Source organism: Hippocampus guttulatus, chromosome 14 (assembly GCF_054856545.1).
Source record: "Hippocampus guttulatus isolate MCC_2025c chromosome 14, RoL_Hgut_1.0, whole genome shotgun sequence".
Lineage (NCBI taxonomy): Eukaryota > Metazoa > Chordata > Actinopteri > Syngnathiformes > Syngnathidae > Hippocampus > Hippocampus guttulatus.
The window spans coordinates 4,321,425-4,337,185 of NC_141274.1; the positions used below are offsets into that span (position 1 = coordinate 4,321,425).

The 15,761-nt window shown below is 39.1% G+C and overlaps 1 protein-coding gene across 2 annotated transcripts; it reads right to left on the reverse strand.

Annotated features, from left to right (window-relative positions):
- Nucleotides 1-1,118: 1,118 nt before the first annotated feature.
- elovl1a (ELOVL fatty acid elongase 1a) lies at nt 1,119-11,391 on the reverse strand. Of its 2 annotated transcripts, XM_086129671.1 has the most exons (8): nt 11,118-11,391; nt 8,118-8,199; nt 6,434-6,624; nt 6,284-6,364; nt 4,393-4,449; nt 4,186-4,291; nt 3,968-4,107; nt 1,119-3,171 (listed from the first exon to the last, which is right to left on the reverse strand). In XM_086129671.1, the coding sequence occupies exons 2-8, from the start codon at nt 8,176-8,178 to the stop codon at nt 2,839-2,841; spliced, it is 969 nt and encodes a 322-aa protein (XP_085985797.1). In that variant the 5' UTR covers nt 8,179-8,199; nt 11,118-11,391; the 3' UTR covers nt 1,119-2,838. The 2 variants fall into 2 exon arrangements, with proteins under 2 accessions (XP_085985797.1, XP_085985796.1); XM_086129670.1 differs by having other exon boundaries at nt 3,968-4,291.
- Nucleotides 11,392-15,761: the final 4,370 nt, after the last annotated feature.

The window sequence follows — 15,761 nt, forward strand, 5'->3', positions numbered from 1 at the left end:
AATAGAATAACCACTGGCAAATTACATTACCAAGAGTTTTTTTTTTCTTTTTCTAAAACCTGAAGATTTAGATTGCCACCCATCTTGCTGATAAAACTCTTTTGTTGAAATTATCTTTGTTTCTATTTGTGTTGTTTTAACTTTAACAAATCTTGGTATCCCCACTGGGCATTCAGAGATTTTTTCCAGACCTGTTTGGTTCAAATATATAAAATAAAAATCTATAAAAACCGAGACTTTTAGCACCTGTGTTGACTGATTTGTTTTAAACTGGAAAATAATCTCCGGGCACTTTCAGAGCAGTATGGATGAGCTCAAAACTACGTTTACACAGATGGGCAGAAGCCAAGTGAGGAGGTCTGCACCTTTTGCATCAGCATCTTGCTTTAATATCATATTCATCAATATGTGAAGTGCCTTTTTTTTTTAATTACACGTACATGTGAGTTCATTTTGCTAGTGGTAACTGGCTAAACGCCTTTGCGCAAAATCGAATTTGATGAATCTACTTTATTCAAATTTAAAGGGAAAGTCAAGTAAAAAAACATCTTTTATCCATGGCATTCGGCAGACATTTTGCCACTTGCGGTTGATGTGACAGCGCCATAAGGGCTCAGCTTGTGAATGTCACATGACCAAACCAGGAAATGGGTGAGCCGTGTTTGATTATTACCCGAGTGCTGGATCCGTGAATTTATGCGTTTATGGCCTTTATGGCCGCACTTTTTATTTTTTATTTTTTGCCTCACACTGGACTCTGCTCCCACAAGGGAACTGCCGTGAATTGTGGAGGGAAAAAAATGCATGAAATATCACTCTTTGCATACAATACAGGTCCAGTAATTCGTTTTCATATCAAATTAAGATTTAATCACAGTTTACTTTCTGTAGCTGTGTCCACTTCATTGGGGTTTAATATCAAATTCTTCACAGGTCAGTTTGCCAAGAAAGAAATGTCAACTGTTAATTAAGCAGGTTTCTGTTCTGGTCTAAAGTGAGTAATGCATTGATATGCAGAACTCACCAATACTACTGTAATATACAATTTTAAAAATGTGGCTTATTATTCCGTACCAGGTGGAAACCACCAACTGCTTTCCAAATGACACTGACCCTGATATCTAAAACGTGTTTATTTCAAAAAAAGATAAATAAACAAATGACAACAAAACAAATCTATAAATGTAACATGTACAAATGAAAGCCTTTTAATTTAATTTTTCCTCCGCCCATGTTATTTACACGTGCTAGTCTTCAGTGGAAACTGTGTTATGAGGTTGGTGTTGGACTAAAGTGGTACGAGCGGAGTGCAATAACGGCAATGAAGGAACACAGTCCGTGAGAAAATGGAGCACCGACCTTCATGCGTACAAAAGCATGCGCGTGCATCACAGTGTCGCCACAAAAACACACAAGATCACTGACAACAAAACAAACATAAAAAAAAAAAAACACAAAGCCATTCATATCATCAAGTCCCAACAATGTAAATCACCGTAAACTAGACTTGTTGTCAAAGCCGTTTCAGCATTTATTCCATATCCTTGCTCCATGTACTAGTATACTCTCTCTTCACGGAAAGACAATTCAGTGCACTATTTGAACAACTAGGGCCAACGAGTAGAACCGTTTTTAGAAGTAAAGTTTTTTCCGCCCATTGCTGCATGACATTTCCACACACAAGTCGGAAAACTACATGTTCGAAATTAGGCAAAACTGTGCACTAGTTGATAATTACAGGAACTGGTACTACTGATGAAAAATTCAACTGGTAAATACTGTATTTAATGCTTCACTCGCAGTACCAGAAGCACACCGGTGTCAAGCAGTGTACAGTTATGCCTCACTAGTAGTCATCCGCTAGTTGGGGAAACAAAAAAAAAAGAACGACATTAAGACATCCATTCTGCTCGTGCGCTGAATTCTCTTACTAGTAAGTATACAGTGTACTAGTACAGCTTGATATCAAAGCTATTGAATAAATGCTCAAATGGCTTTCCCAAGGCTGTGTTAGTCTATAGTTGTAGACATATTCAGGGTTTAAAGGAAAAAAAAAAGTTGGACTGAGTAGACTGCAGCACGGATGTTCACTAGTAAAGCAGTTAGGAAGTAGTAGCTCAGACAGCTTTCCATAAGAACATTTCAGCACACCAGTCGGACAACTTCGTATTCGTAGTGAGGCAAACAACTAGTGAGCATTTTGGTGCCAATAATTGGGTTGAAGAGGCTACTAGTGCATGACACACGCTTACAAGTTGGACAGTGCAGTTCTTCATGAGGGAAGGTTTCTTTGTGTATTAGAAGGTCAAAAGCGTCACTCGTAGCGGAAAACATCTTACTTGTAAGAGAATCATTCAACTCGTGCGCTGAATAGCCTTACTAGTGAGGACAAAGAGCATACTACTGCATATTAAGGATTTTGAAAAAAAATGCTTAAAAAATATTTCTTCACACTAGTAGGCCACGCTACTAGTGAGACAAAACTACTATTGGGTATTTTCGTGCTACTAGTCCGGTCCAGCAGGCTACAAGCGCATGGCATGCCTGCTAGGCATGCTTGGGCTTAGTAGTGCTACTAGTGCAGTACAGTAGTTTACAAGGAAGAGTTAATTCGCACACTGGAAGGCCAAAACTGACACTAGTCCTGGAAAAAAAATGTTACATATCATTCTACTAGTGTGCTGAAATGATGCAACTAGTGACGTTGAAAAACTTACAAGTATGTCGAACATAAGCTGGATATGAAATAAAAGCTCCAACGGCTTTCCATCGACTTGGTTATTCTACTGGTGCACTAGTATAGCAGAGTCATTATGACAAGTTCAGGGTCCCAAAAAGTTAGATCTCCTTTACTTTGCCCAGTTGCACATTGCCATTGGTGTGGCTGTGCTGGTGGTGGTTGTTTTGGTCGGCGCTGCCGTTGTGGTGGTGGGTGCCGTGGGTTCCGTTGGCCAGCGGAGATGCTGGGGGGGTCCGCTCGCGCCCGCTCTGGAGTTGGGTGACGGGGAGCCGTTTGCCCCGGATGTAGGCCTGCAGCCAGAAGTTGGAGAAGAGCACGAAGAAGAGCACGCCGTACATCCAGATCAGGTGGATCCATAGGGGCACCTGGTAGTCGCACTTCTCCATGACGTAGTACTGGCTGATGTGCACCGACACCACGATGAACTGTGTCTGCCGGAAACAACGCAATACATACTAATTCTACAGATTGCTTTTTGAAATGATGGAATTTACTCCAAATTCATACTCGGGTTTTAATCTTCATCTAGCTGATTTGATTGCATTTCATCCTCTTGTCTGAGTGTTTTGACTTTTGCTAGCCAGACCAGATTCATTCAAAAATCTATACAGTATCAAGTGCAAATAATGTCAGTTTTTTTTATTAACCCTTTCAGGGACAGCGGTTACTACAGTGGACAGCTTATCATATTATAAGGTTACAGGGTGGATCAAAGGGTCAAAATATCAAATTCAGCCCAAATTGATACTCAAGACATCTGTTTGCCTGTATAAATATACGTTTCATTTTATTGGAAAAGGCAGTCCTAAACATATTGTGTGTGTGTGTGTATAATTTACATTTTAAATATGACATTTAGCCCAAGTTTGTGCTCAATAAATAACTTAGTTTTACTATTTTATTTATAACATTTAAAATAAAAAAATTGAATGAAATTCTCTTCGTTCATCATTGTTCTTTTAATTCAGCCAAGCTCATACATAAACCCAAACCATTTCTATGTTGAATTGTTAAATACAGCCGACACATTCAAAACATTTAGAAAAGAAGATTTAAAAAAATATATCATCATCAGTATTTATTGTAATATTTTGTCTTAAACATCTATACAATTCAAAATTAATTAATAAAATTTAGTGTATTTTCTTATTTATATAAATTATGCCATTCCAAAGTCAGGGTAAATTCTTTCAAGAACTGACCATAGAAGCGTGCCGTAATACCTACCAGCTGGATGGCGGTCATGTACTTCTTCCACCACAAGAACCTCTGGAAGCGTGGCCCTGCCGCTGCCAGTCCGTAGTACGTGTACATGATGACGTGGACCGTGGCGTTCACCATGGCGTGAAAAGAGCCCATCCCTCCGGCTGAGTTGGGGGAGAAAATGTCGGTCATTTTTGAGAAGTTGCACTCATGCCGACCGACGAGTACGAGTCGGTCCTTACCAGGAGTCAGCATGATGCCCCACCACCAAGACCAGGGCATGACCGAGTGATGGAACACGTGGAGAAAGGTGATTTGATTTTGTTTCTTCCTCAACACGAAGAATACCTGAAACGACATCATCGACCGAGAATTAGTTATGCAAAACAAAAAATAATAATTAAAGAAAAAAACCCCCACAAACAACGTTCACGGAAACAAATGCTCACCGTGTCGAGGAGTTCAATGAACTTGGAAAAGAAAAACAGCCAACCCGCTCGCACCATCTGAGTGAAGGAAAGGGAACAATGTGTTGATGCTGACATGGGTTGAATACTGTAAGGTGCATGCAGTTAATGAACCACGTGCGCTCGTTGCAGACAACACAGCTGCTTAGTCTTGCTGCCTATTTGCTCATATTTTCACATCTGCATAATTGCAGAGTGGACAATGTTGTAGGAGACTGGACTGGTTCAGAATTTTCTATATTGATGCTAAAAGAATGATTTCTTTTGCTGTGTGTTCACAAACACCTCCGTAGTATTTATTCTTTTTATTTCTTTGCTGGATTTTCTGGTTTGGTGCACTTTTTTTCTTAGGGCCATTGAAGGTATAATTAATTTCCGTTTTTTCTGAGGCGGTCTTTGAACGCCTCTCGAGCCGAATTGAGAAGAATGTACGTGTCTGTATTCGTTTGGGAGTTTTAAAGAATTAATAAAGTCATTCATTCATTTTCCGAACCGCTTTATCCTCACAAGGGTCACGGGGGCTGCTGGAACCTATCCCAGCTGTAAAATTAATAAAGTGTACTGTAATATTCGTTTCTTGTATTTGGTGACGTCATAGAGAGGAGACGAGTCAGGTTGGGGAATATTGGCTCCGGCAGTTATTCCGAGTATTCAGCGCAAGGGCGTGTGGTGTGGCCAACAGCAACTCCGATGAATGTGTGTGTTATTGCTCTTTTTGTTTATTAAAAAACGACAGCTTACATCGGCGACTGCGTGCATCCTTCTTTCCGCATTGAAGGGCATTACAGTACGTTTAAAAGACCACACTACAGGTCTTTTTGTCTCGGAGCTGCAACAATCTATTTACTGGTTTCAACCACAGATGCACGTACGCATGTCCATTTGAGGAGCATTCAATACAACGCTGCTGCTTCACACCTGCAGTTGAACCCTTTTCAAAGTGCAGCTGTTCAAACACAGCTGTGACATTTACAATTACCTTGGAGAGCTGCTCAACTGCATTTCACTGACGAATTGCCGTTGAACAGTGTCACAGTTGTCAGAAAGGATTTTGCTTAGTTGTAGACTTTCAAATCAAGACTTGCATTTAATTTTAAAAAACTTTGTATCAGCACATTTTTGATGTTGTTATACAATACAATACATGCTGATTTATATAGCGCTTTCACAACAGCGACAGCTGTAACAAAGCGCTTCACAAACATACATTTTGTTGTCGCCAAATTAAAGGAAAACATTTGTGGGTTTTTTTGGAACAATGAAAATGTTCCAAATAACACCTACGTTAGCTCATTTTGTTTTTGTTTTATAAAATAAATAGGATAAACCTCTTCCCCCCCAACAAAAAGTGAGATTTTTGTTTCCAGTTGAGATGAAAATTTTGCATCATCCAACAGTGTGTTTACATTTTGTTTTCGACATTTGTTTTCCAACTCGCCTGGCAAAGCGACTGGGCATATTGTGGTTTTCAGGAAAAATCAATATGAATTCATTTTTTCGCCCCAATAAAAAGAAGGGTTTTTACGTTTTCAGCAAGAATCAAAAATATAAAAATACCAATCATGTACTTCTTTTTAGACATCTATGTTTTTAGTTCCCCTTGCTGTTAAGTTTTTATTGTTATTGATTTTATAAATATTTCTCAGTTTTCTATCAATTTGAAAACTATCTTGGAGAGGGAGAAAAATAAAACTATGAAAAGCAGGGACCCTAAACATGTTTTATTTACCAGTTTGTGCCTTTGAAGTAATTAGATCCAAGGTGAAATTTTTCATAAATCCCTCATATTCAAGTTATGTAAAAAAAAAAAAAAAAAAAAAGATTAATAAATACCATACATTTCCCTTCTTTAAATAAAGATTTTCTACTTTACCCGAAGTGCTTGAGGACTGCTGGAGGGATCAATCAAATCACATCTCCACGTGAATGTGGTGCCCCATCCGGACATCATGAACTGGGGGGGAGACACATCCACAATAAATTTGAATCAACTCAACCAGATTTTGTACTGCATTCCTCGTACCTCGTACACGATGAAAGCATTGAAGGCGACCATGCCGAAGTTGTAGACCACCATGACCGTGTTGAGGTGGAAGGGCTTGCGGTTGGCCATCAAGCGAGGACCCAAATAGATGGCGAAGACGACGTAGCTCACCAGGAGGGTCGTCATCTTGGCGGGACAGTGAACCAACGGGTAATCTTTGACCCGGGCGTCTGGAAACCACGCATGGACAAATTTCATGAGCAAAAACAACAACAAAAAAAACCCACCTGATCCAATTGCGGTGCTACCTGGAGATATCGGTGACCCGACCTCAACTCGCTTCACATGATGAGTAAATATTTTTCAAAAAAAGAGGATTCAAGCTCTTCATTCCCACTTGTAGTTGAACTAAAAATCAACCGAAGAGAATGGGAAGAGAGAGGTATGTTTCTGCCATTTTTTGTGAGGCAATTTTCATGTGATCGCATCAAGCAGGTCTATTTTGCACCCCTCTCTGGAAAATTAGCTCTGGCTTGTTAAAAATGTCTTTTACATATCTATTTTTAGAAATTATGTACAGCGGAATCTTCTGTTTTTTGATTGATGATTTTCATGCAATATTTTGGCGTTTATTTCCCCCTCCCCCATCCAAAAAAAAGGATTGAAAGCTAGCTGGAACATTTATATTGACCTACAGCACATCATTTTGAGGTATTCAAGGACATGCAGATCAAATTTCATCACATTTTTACAATACGGAAGAAAATTATACAATGCAGTCAAGTTTTTGTTGCCGAAACTTAGACTCCTGATCGGGTTGTGTGACATCAGCAAGTCTGCGTTTGAATGTCTGGGTGTGAGCTGTGGTCGATAGCAGCTCCTGCAGAAGTGTGCTCATTGTGTTTGTGTGTTTTACTATTATCACCCTAGTGTTCAATATAAGGCTAACTAGTGGGTCACTTTGTGAAATCCAGAGTTCAACACAAACATGGTGCATCAGCATTCAGCTGTTATGCTACGAGCAAATGGAAAAAGCCGTCAAGACGTTTGCCCCAAGTGTGAATGCTTTTTGAAAAACTGTACTGCCCCCGCCCCCACACACACACTACTATTCTTATGATTAAGGTCTTTCTAAGCATTTTTTAAAATAAATTCTTTCAAAATCATGTTCTTGCACTGTTCTTTTAGTGATTTCAGTAATCTGTGGTTTATTTTCTACTCTGCTTTGAAATATCTTAAATTCTTTTGCCTTTAAATCTTGTTTCGTAACTATGTGAAGCATATTGAGTTACCTTGTGTATGAGATGTTCAGTATAAATAAAACTGCCTCGCCCAATGTAAACCTATTACTACACAGCAGCACTTTGAAACCGTAATCACATCTTTTCTGTATTACTAGAATGCAGATGACTTTGGAATCATCCAGCCTCCCTTCAAATATCTGCAGTTGGTTCAAAATGTTGCATATCACCTCTTAACTCGAAGACAAGAGAAAGCACACACATTTCATTCAGGCCTCCCTCCTCGGCCTGCCTCTGCCCTTTAAAAGTCAATTTGAGGTTCTGCTGCGTGTCTTCAAATCTATCCGACAGGTTTTGTCAGGTTCCTCCCAAAACTCGACACTGTACATAGGCGTGAATAGAATGAGGCAGCGTTGACGTCGCGTTTGTTGGCTTTGTTCATCCGCAAGCGTCATCTCAGATGGAGCGTAAAGTCAACTCACCGCATTTGGACAGCAGGTCATCGTAGAATTCCAAAATATTGGATAGAGCTTCTCGCAGCATGGTGACTGCTCGCCTCTTTACCTAAAACGAGACGTGAAACACAGTCACTCTCTCCTCATGCTGCTCTCCAAAAAGGTTCTACAACCTTTATTTGCGCCAAGGCACATCTTTTACATGAAAAAAAAACATACCGGCACACCACTAAACAAAAATGTCAGCAAAAATTATGTTCACTGAAATAATTGAGTGTGAAATCTGTCCGTGTTTCATTGAACTCGAAGCTACTTTTCTGTTGTTTGAATGGCAACATATGAATCCGCAGGCTGATTTGGAACTGGTGCCATTTTCGTAGAAATTTCCGGAAGATTATATTATTGCTATGGGGGCTCCTTCTAGTGGTACGCAGAAGAAGATAGTTTGTTTGTATTTCACTTTTAAGTTGCATCCATTTGCATTTAGTCTTTAAGAACAATTTTTGAATATTTCAGGTTCCGACATTACCAGTGGCCCACTGGCCCGGTTGAAATCAACACTTTCTTGATTTTGTTAATATCTAATGTTCAATATTTTTAGTTTTCATTCCCATTGCGCACATTTAGCTGTCCCCATTCAGTGACGCTTTATAATAATAATAATAATAGATTTTATTTATAAGCGCCTTTCAAGACACCCAAGGACACTTTACAATAACAAAAAACACAAAACAATACGGGTTGAGCAGCGGCAGTGCGCTACATACTCGTGTGCATTTTGGCCACTTAGTATACACGCTTCACTATTCCATCCATAGGAAGGCCTACATTTATTATTATGAATTTTGTTCAGCATCATTTTGAATCAGGGCCAGTGCTGGTTCTGGCAGGGTGATGTCAGGCCACCATCAAAAAAGGATTCATGTCAGACCCTGCATTTATTTCGGTACAATTCACATTAAATTGTTATTTAAGTATAGGTTTTATTTTGTTATATTTAAGCAGAGTTGTTTTCAAGAGAAATCACTGAATCGTTTAGATACATCTCTAAATTTAAAAGAGTGACCTGTAAATTTTTCTTCACCTGTGACAGTATATCAATGGCAAGTATCAAGTATCCCTTTCATATTTACCACCAAAGTGTATTTATATTCAATCCAATCGGAGATGTATTCTTTTTTTTTTTATTAGGGTAAATGTATTATTTTTAATACCACATATCTTGACATTGACAGCGATCAAGCGATCAGCATCGGTATCCGTATTATTGATATTTGTATCGATCCGCCCACCTCAAATGTAGTCACAAATTTACTCCAGGCGTGTTTAGTTGAACATAAAAGCTGTTATTCGCTTTTATGAATGACATCATGTTAATTTTTCCTGGCATGGACAAATTAACAATGGTATGTTATTTGTAGTATGTACCTGTAAATGTTCATTTTCAGACCAACTGAGTGAAATTGGGTGATTTGGGAATCCCCGTTACAAAACGATGAAAAGTCTCGACGAAATCATATAAGCTGCATTTGAAGCGAGCCATTCATTCATGTTGAAATACGTTGTCAGTGGAGAACAATGAAATTCTCCCCGACTGACTAACAGAGCAAGTCAGACGGGTGAGGCGAAGCTTTTGGCCCGCATGGAGCCGACTGACGGTGGTTTATCAGGGCGTGCGATTGCCAAATAAACATCAAGGGCAAGTTTGGAGATTGTCGCAGACATCCTCGTACCCGGCGTATATTTTGGAAAAGAACCAAATCTGAAGGCTACATTTTTTTCTTCCGGTAGGACCGGAAACCCAAAGCTACTTAGAAGCTGTCATAGTTTGCCATAATATCAATCAGCGATGTAGAGACTTTTTCCCCTGAGGGCTGCATACAGCAAAATGGAAGGAGGACAAGGGTCACATCAGCGTTTACGAAGAGCAGTTCAATGTATCAAAGATGAAAACGTGCTTTTAAATGCATTATAAGGAGGGAGAAAACTGTGTAAAGGTCAGATTTTTGTGATTGATAATTTCAATTAATTTACATTTAAAAAATTAAGCATCCATATATTCAAACTTTTAAAATGTGATTTATTTTTCTTATAAATATTGCCAATATCTTGACATTTAATTAAAAACATGAAAATAGCCAAAATATTTTAAGATTGAACTTCTATGCCTTATAAAATGTGTAACAATAAAAAAAATCAAATTAAAAACGTTTTTAAATACTTACTGTGGGAATGTCCCTTTACTTTAAGTTTTCAGGCTGAATTTTTTTGCTCTAATTTTTAAATAGTTGACAATTATTCAATCATTTAAAAAAAATGTAGGACAAAAAAACTTGATATTTTCACAAAAACGATAAATGTTTTTAAAATGTAAAAAGGATTTTTTTCAAAATGAAAATACAGTATATATTTTAAATCAGTGAAACATCTTTAAACATTTAACTAAAACAAAGGTTAAATGTATTGTAAAATTCAAAACATTTCACAACCTTTCATTCAACTTTTTACTACTTTTCAAAAAGTGTAAATAAAAAGTGTGACATCTTTCACAGAATTGATCTTAAAACACTTTTTTATTCTTTGACCTTTGACTCCGCATGAATCCCTGCATTGTTTTTAGTATTTTATGGTGTTCAATGTTTTTATGCCATTGATAAATGTAACTGTCTTTGCTTTTGTATGTCTGATTTATACTCCATGTGGAACATTTTATAAGCAGCGAGGATTGTCAAGTGCTTTTCAAATAAAGTTGTTTTGAGTTGAGACCATTTTAAATGTATCCCCAACCCTCTGATGTGGTCATACATTTGAAAATGTATGACTACCAGAATACACAACTTTGGGCACCACTGACATAAAGTTCTTACTCCAACCAAACACAAACTTAAAACATGTGCCTTGTCAATGCTGAACAAAACATCTTCCCCAATTCGCCTTCAGTTGAGTAAAAGTTATTGAAAAAACATTCAGGTGAAGAAGTGTGTGCAAAGGTGTTGCAAGTTGAATCACATCCAGGTCTTGACTCACCTGCTGAGTCCTCAGCTCTTGCTCCCGTAACAGCCAGGGCGGGCGCTCAGGCAATCAAACTCCAAAACCGGTCAGTGAGGAGGAGCAGATGGAAGCCAGCCAAACCGCAGCGACGCTTCCCGGCTCCAGCTCCACGTCCCGCCGGGTCTCGGGCGCAAAATTTTCCAAAGAGACAGTTGAAGTGGGCTTAGGGTTGAGCTGGGGGGGGACACCAGTTGCGCCGGAGTGAGCGTCAGGTCAGGATTAGGACGGGAGGTCATTCACTCTACTCCATTTAAAGCCCTTCTGAAAGTAGTAGAGTGCAGGAGAGTTTCAGAACCACACCCTGTTTCAATGGGAAGCTCCGCCTACCCGTCCACGCTCAGCTTGCTTGTGATTGGCTGACCTCATCAATGAGCCAGTGGGAAGGGCTTTCGGGGTTTAAAGAGGCCAAGGCCCGCTAAAGCTAAGAAAAGGCCCATTGTTAGACATACAGCTATATGAGAAACAAGTTTGTTCATTTTGCCTGTAAATGTAGCCTTCAAACGCAGGTTGAAGTGCCAAATTAGGATTTCAAGACCGGTTTAGGATTTCAAATTAGGGATAGGAAACTTTTCAGACAGTTTTGGAGTTTCAAATGATGCTTTGAACTTTAAAGCATGGTTTAAGGTACCATAAGTTTTTAAGACAGGGAGATGGGTTTCAAACTAGGGCAGGGTTTTCCAATGAGTTTTTTAGACTGGGTAATGATTTCAAATTATGCTTTCAAGGATAGTTTATAGTATCAAGAGTGGGTTAGGGTTTGAAACTAGGATTATTTTTTAATGAGGCTTTTTACACTGGGTTAGGTATTCAGCCAGGTTTAAAGTTTCAAAATAGGGTTAGGTATCTATTTAGGGTTTCAAGACAGGTATAGGGTTTCAAATTAGGGTTAGGTTTTCTAATTAGTTTTAAACTAAATTTAAGAATTCTAATTGGGTTTCTTAGACCGGATTGGAGTTTTAAAATTATCGTTTCAAACCCGGATTAGGGTCTCAAAACTGAGTTAGAGTTTAGGATTAGAACACAGGGTTAGATTTTCAAATTATGATTTTAAACCAGGTTTACTGTTTCCAACGAGGGTTAGGTTTTCCATTTATGGTTTTTAGACAAGGTTAGGGTTTGAAATGTTGGTTTGAAGCATGTCTTCGGGTTTCAAATTATGGTTAGGTTAGGGTGCAAAATGGGGTTAGGATTCCAAGACAGAAATATGAAAATATAGTTTAAAGATAGTGTTAGGGTGTGGAATTAGGGTTCCAGGTTGAGGTTAGTGTGTCAAGGGAATGAAATTCAAATTAGGCAGTGAAGTCTGTTTTAACATTTAAAAAAAAAAAAAAAATAGGATAGGGTTTTAAAGTAGGGCTTTGAATCCGAGAGAAGCAAAGAATTTGAGCACATTTCAGGTGACATTTTATATAACGATTCTTGCTTAATGTAAAGTTGTGCACGCCCCCTCCAGTCACATGTAGGGCAAAGGTGATGCCTTGCAGATCTCAGTCATGGACCGAGACACACACACACGATACACAATGTGGTAAACATGTATGGGACAGTACACACAAGTCGGTGTTGATGACAGTAGCAGCAAAGCGAGTGAACGGGAGGTCGTTGTTGTCATTCTCGTGCCTCCATCGTCCAACCCGGCAACGAGCTCCCCCCGCCCCTCCACCACGTGCCGCTCTGGTCCAACCAGTTCCCCGAGACGAGATGCCCCCTTACTCCACCCTCACCCTCACCCGCCCTGTACGTTAGAAGCTGTGGCCTCCCAAAAAAAAGAAAAAAAAGAAAAAAAAAAGGCACCAGACACGAATGGAATCTGAGCACGCGAGCGCAGCGCAAGAGTGGGAGGCGTGTCAATGTTTATATTCTTTGACACAAGCACACATGCAGGCCTTGAGCCAAAATGAGCCAATAGTGCACAAAAGTGCAAGTCATCATATTGCTAATTGAACTGGAGCATGTCATACAACCACAAAAAAAAAAAAAACACTTTCGGCTCACTTCAAAAACATCATGAATTTCCACTGAATTCAATGCCCTTTTTTTAAGCATGACACAATTCTTTTGGTGTGTGTTCATGTGCTTGGGTTGGGTCAACAGATTGCATTCGTGTTCATTTAACTCTCCTGTTACCTTTGTTTCTTGGGTACAGCAATAATGTTCTTGGGTCATTTTAACCCAGGGTGTATTTGATTATCTTAAAAAGTCCCAAAGGGGAAAACAACTTCAAAATATTACAAAGTGTGTTTCATTATTAAGTCCATCTCCAACCATAAGTATAAGTTGCTTTTTTTTTTTAATCAAAAAGTTGCATTTTAGAACGGCTTTCGTGTACTTTTGTGAAATCACAAAATATGACACACACAGTGTTGGACTTTTAACAATTTTTGTTTGCAATCATTTATTAAATGCAACACTTTGACTCGCAAGATAACGGTAACATGAATTATATTACTGAGGTCAAAAGTAACCCAAATTGAGTGAACTAACTAACCCAGCACTCTGTCCAAAAAGGTGGTGAGCCAATGCTGAGTAATTCATACCCAACGCACTGGGTTGAGGATTTAACATCGCATATTGGTTCAAGATTTTCATCAGAACCACCCATACTGATGAGATGCAGCTATTAAGAAATGGATTGCCAGGTTATCAGGATAAGAGTAACACAGATTTTATTACTAACATGCTCTAAGGGGAAAAAGAAGCAACTTTCGCACTCAGCTGTACCTCCTGTAAGAAAAACAAAAAACAAAAAGTGTGAGTCACACTGTCTACAATATTCCATCAAAGATCCTATGTATCTTAATGGACTTTTAATAATATAACCAAACAGCGATCATTCACCCTGTTGAGAGGTCATAATCATTAAGATTTAATGATTTAATTACCTACCATTTAATTCATTTCAGACGCAGTCGAGTGTCAGCATAGAATTGTATTTTATTTTTTCTTGGGTGTTGTTTATGTTTCTGGGTTCTTGCACATTCAGTGAAACTCAACCGCTTCTGATGTTAATGAGTCCAGTTTCGATTTCGGGGGAGCACACCAAAGTTAAAGTCACTCCCCAAGGGGAAGGGAGAGAGGAGGGGTGGATTCCAAACCTGCAGATGGCAACCAAAACTATGATGACACCTGTGATTAAATTTGGCTTTCAAATGTGGAAGAAGCCAAAAGATGTTAAAATGTGCTAGTTTTCAATTTCAGGCCCAAATTTCATGTACAAAGATGAAACTGGTTTTGGTGGGCAAATATTCTTTTAACTTTACCTGGGCTGTGACTGAGTGCAAAATGGCCGACTTTCCGACCAATTTCTCTCACGGGCCTTTGAAACTTTTAAGTGCGTGCTGTCACAATCGATACTAACAACCAACCAATTTCATGTGCAAAAGTGGAAGTGGTGTCGGATGTTGATTTATTTTTTCTCCCAATTTTCCATGGCTGCTTCAAACCAAAATAGCTGACTTTCGGTTCACTTATTGGCAAGGGTCCTTGAAACGGTTTCATGGGTCCTGTTACGATAGATACATAAAACCAATTTTGTGTCTATAGATGAAAACTGCATGTCTGCATAACATTTTTTCCCCAACTTTTCAAGTGGCTACAACTATCATGAGTGGGCTACTGGAGGAAAGCACAGTCAGCGGATTTTCAGCCACTTTGTTAATTTAACAAGCCATGTGTTCCTCGTGGTCCTGTGACACGTGTCAAGAAAGTAAAACGCGACAAAACAGCATCAGATTGCTTGTCAGCCGTAGTTTTCAGCTTAACAGAATTAGCAAAGAATTCTCAAGGCTTACCACTCGTCCTCAATTAACCAATCATGGCATCGTTCTGGCTGCTTGACTTGCAAAAACTCATGAATGGATCTTGTTAAAACATACTTGAATTCATGGCCCCCTTTGTGAAAGAAGAAATGCCAAACATGGCGTCACATTGAGCTCATAAATTCCCATCGGATTGACACTGACATCGTTGGTATCCTTGTTGGAGTGGACCGAAAACCACATTGAGTGTTTGCTTTTGAAGGTTTCGAACTTTATATTTGGGGGAACATTCGAAGTCTGTCAGTATGGTTCATCATCTGGAACTAAAGCACATTCCCTTTTATGGTATTTGGTGGAATATGTCATGACGACCTTGCTTGCTATGAGGACATGAAGTTGACAATGTGTTGAAATAAAGAGTTTTCAGGCTGAATTTGAATCAAAATCAACAAAAAACAGATTATCGGATGCCTCTAAAATATTCTGAGGGATTATTATGTGGTGTTGGATGTGACGAGTGATTTATATATTTTTTTGCCTCCCCAATCGGCACTGAAAACAATCGGTGCTGATCGTTGTAAATCTTGGACATGTTCAACACCTATGATCGAAAATGCGGAAATGTGCGGTCAATAGGAAGTTAGGATCGAGCCACAGAATTCAGAATGAGGATGTGAAATGGAACCCTAGCAAAACACATATCAATTGGGGAATTTCCCCCACCATTACGATGAAAGTCAGCAAAGTCCTTATATTCGGATCTCTCCAAGAGACTATCCAAGCGATTATCTGGTGGTGTGGGGTGTGTTAAGAGTGATTATTTTTCCTCCCCCTCTCTGTTCAGAAAATGATTGCACATCCA

Excerpts from the sequence above, each read along its gene's own strand:
- elovl1a (XM_086129670.1), bottom strand. The coding sequence starts at position 8,178 with ATGCTGCGAGAAGCTCTATCCAATATTTTGGAATTCTACGATGACCTG. Across the intron at positions 6,625-8,117 it reads TGACCTGCTGTCCAAATGCG|ACGCCCGGGTCAAAGATTAC; the intron begins GTGAGTTGACTT and ends CGTGGTTTCCAG. Across the intron at positions 4,450-6,283 it reads GCAGTCCTCAAGCACTTCGG|ATGGTGCGAGCGGGTTGGCT; the intron begins GTAAAGTAGAAA and ends TCCTTCACTCAG.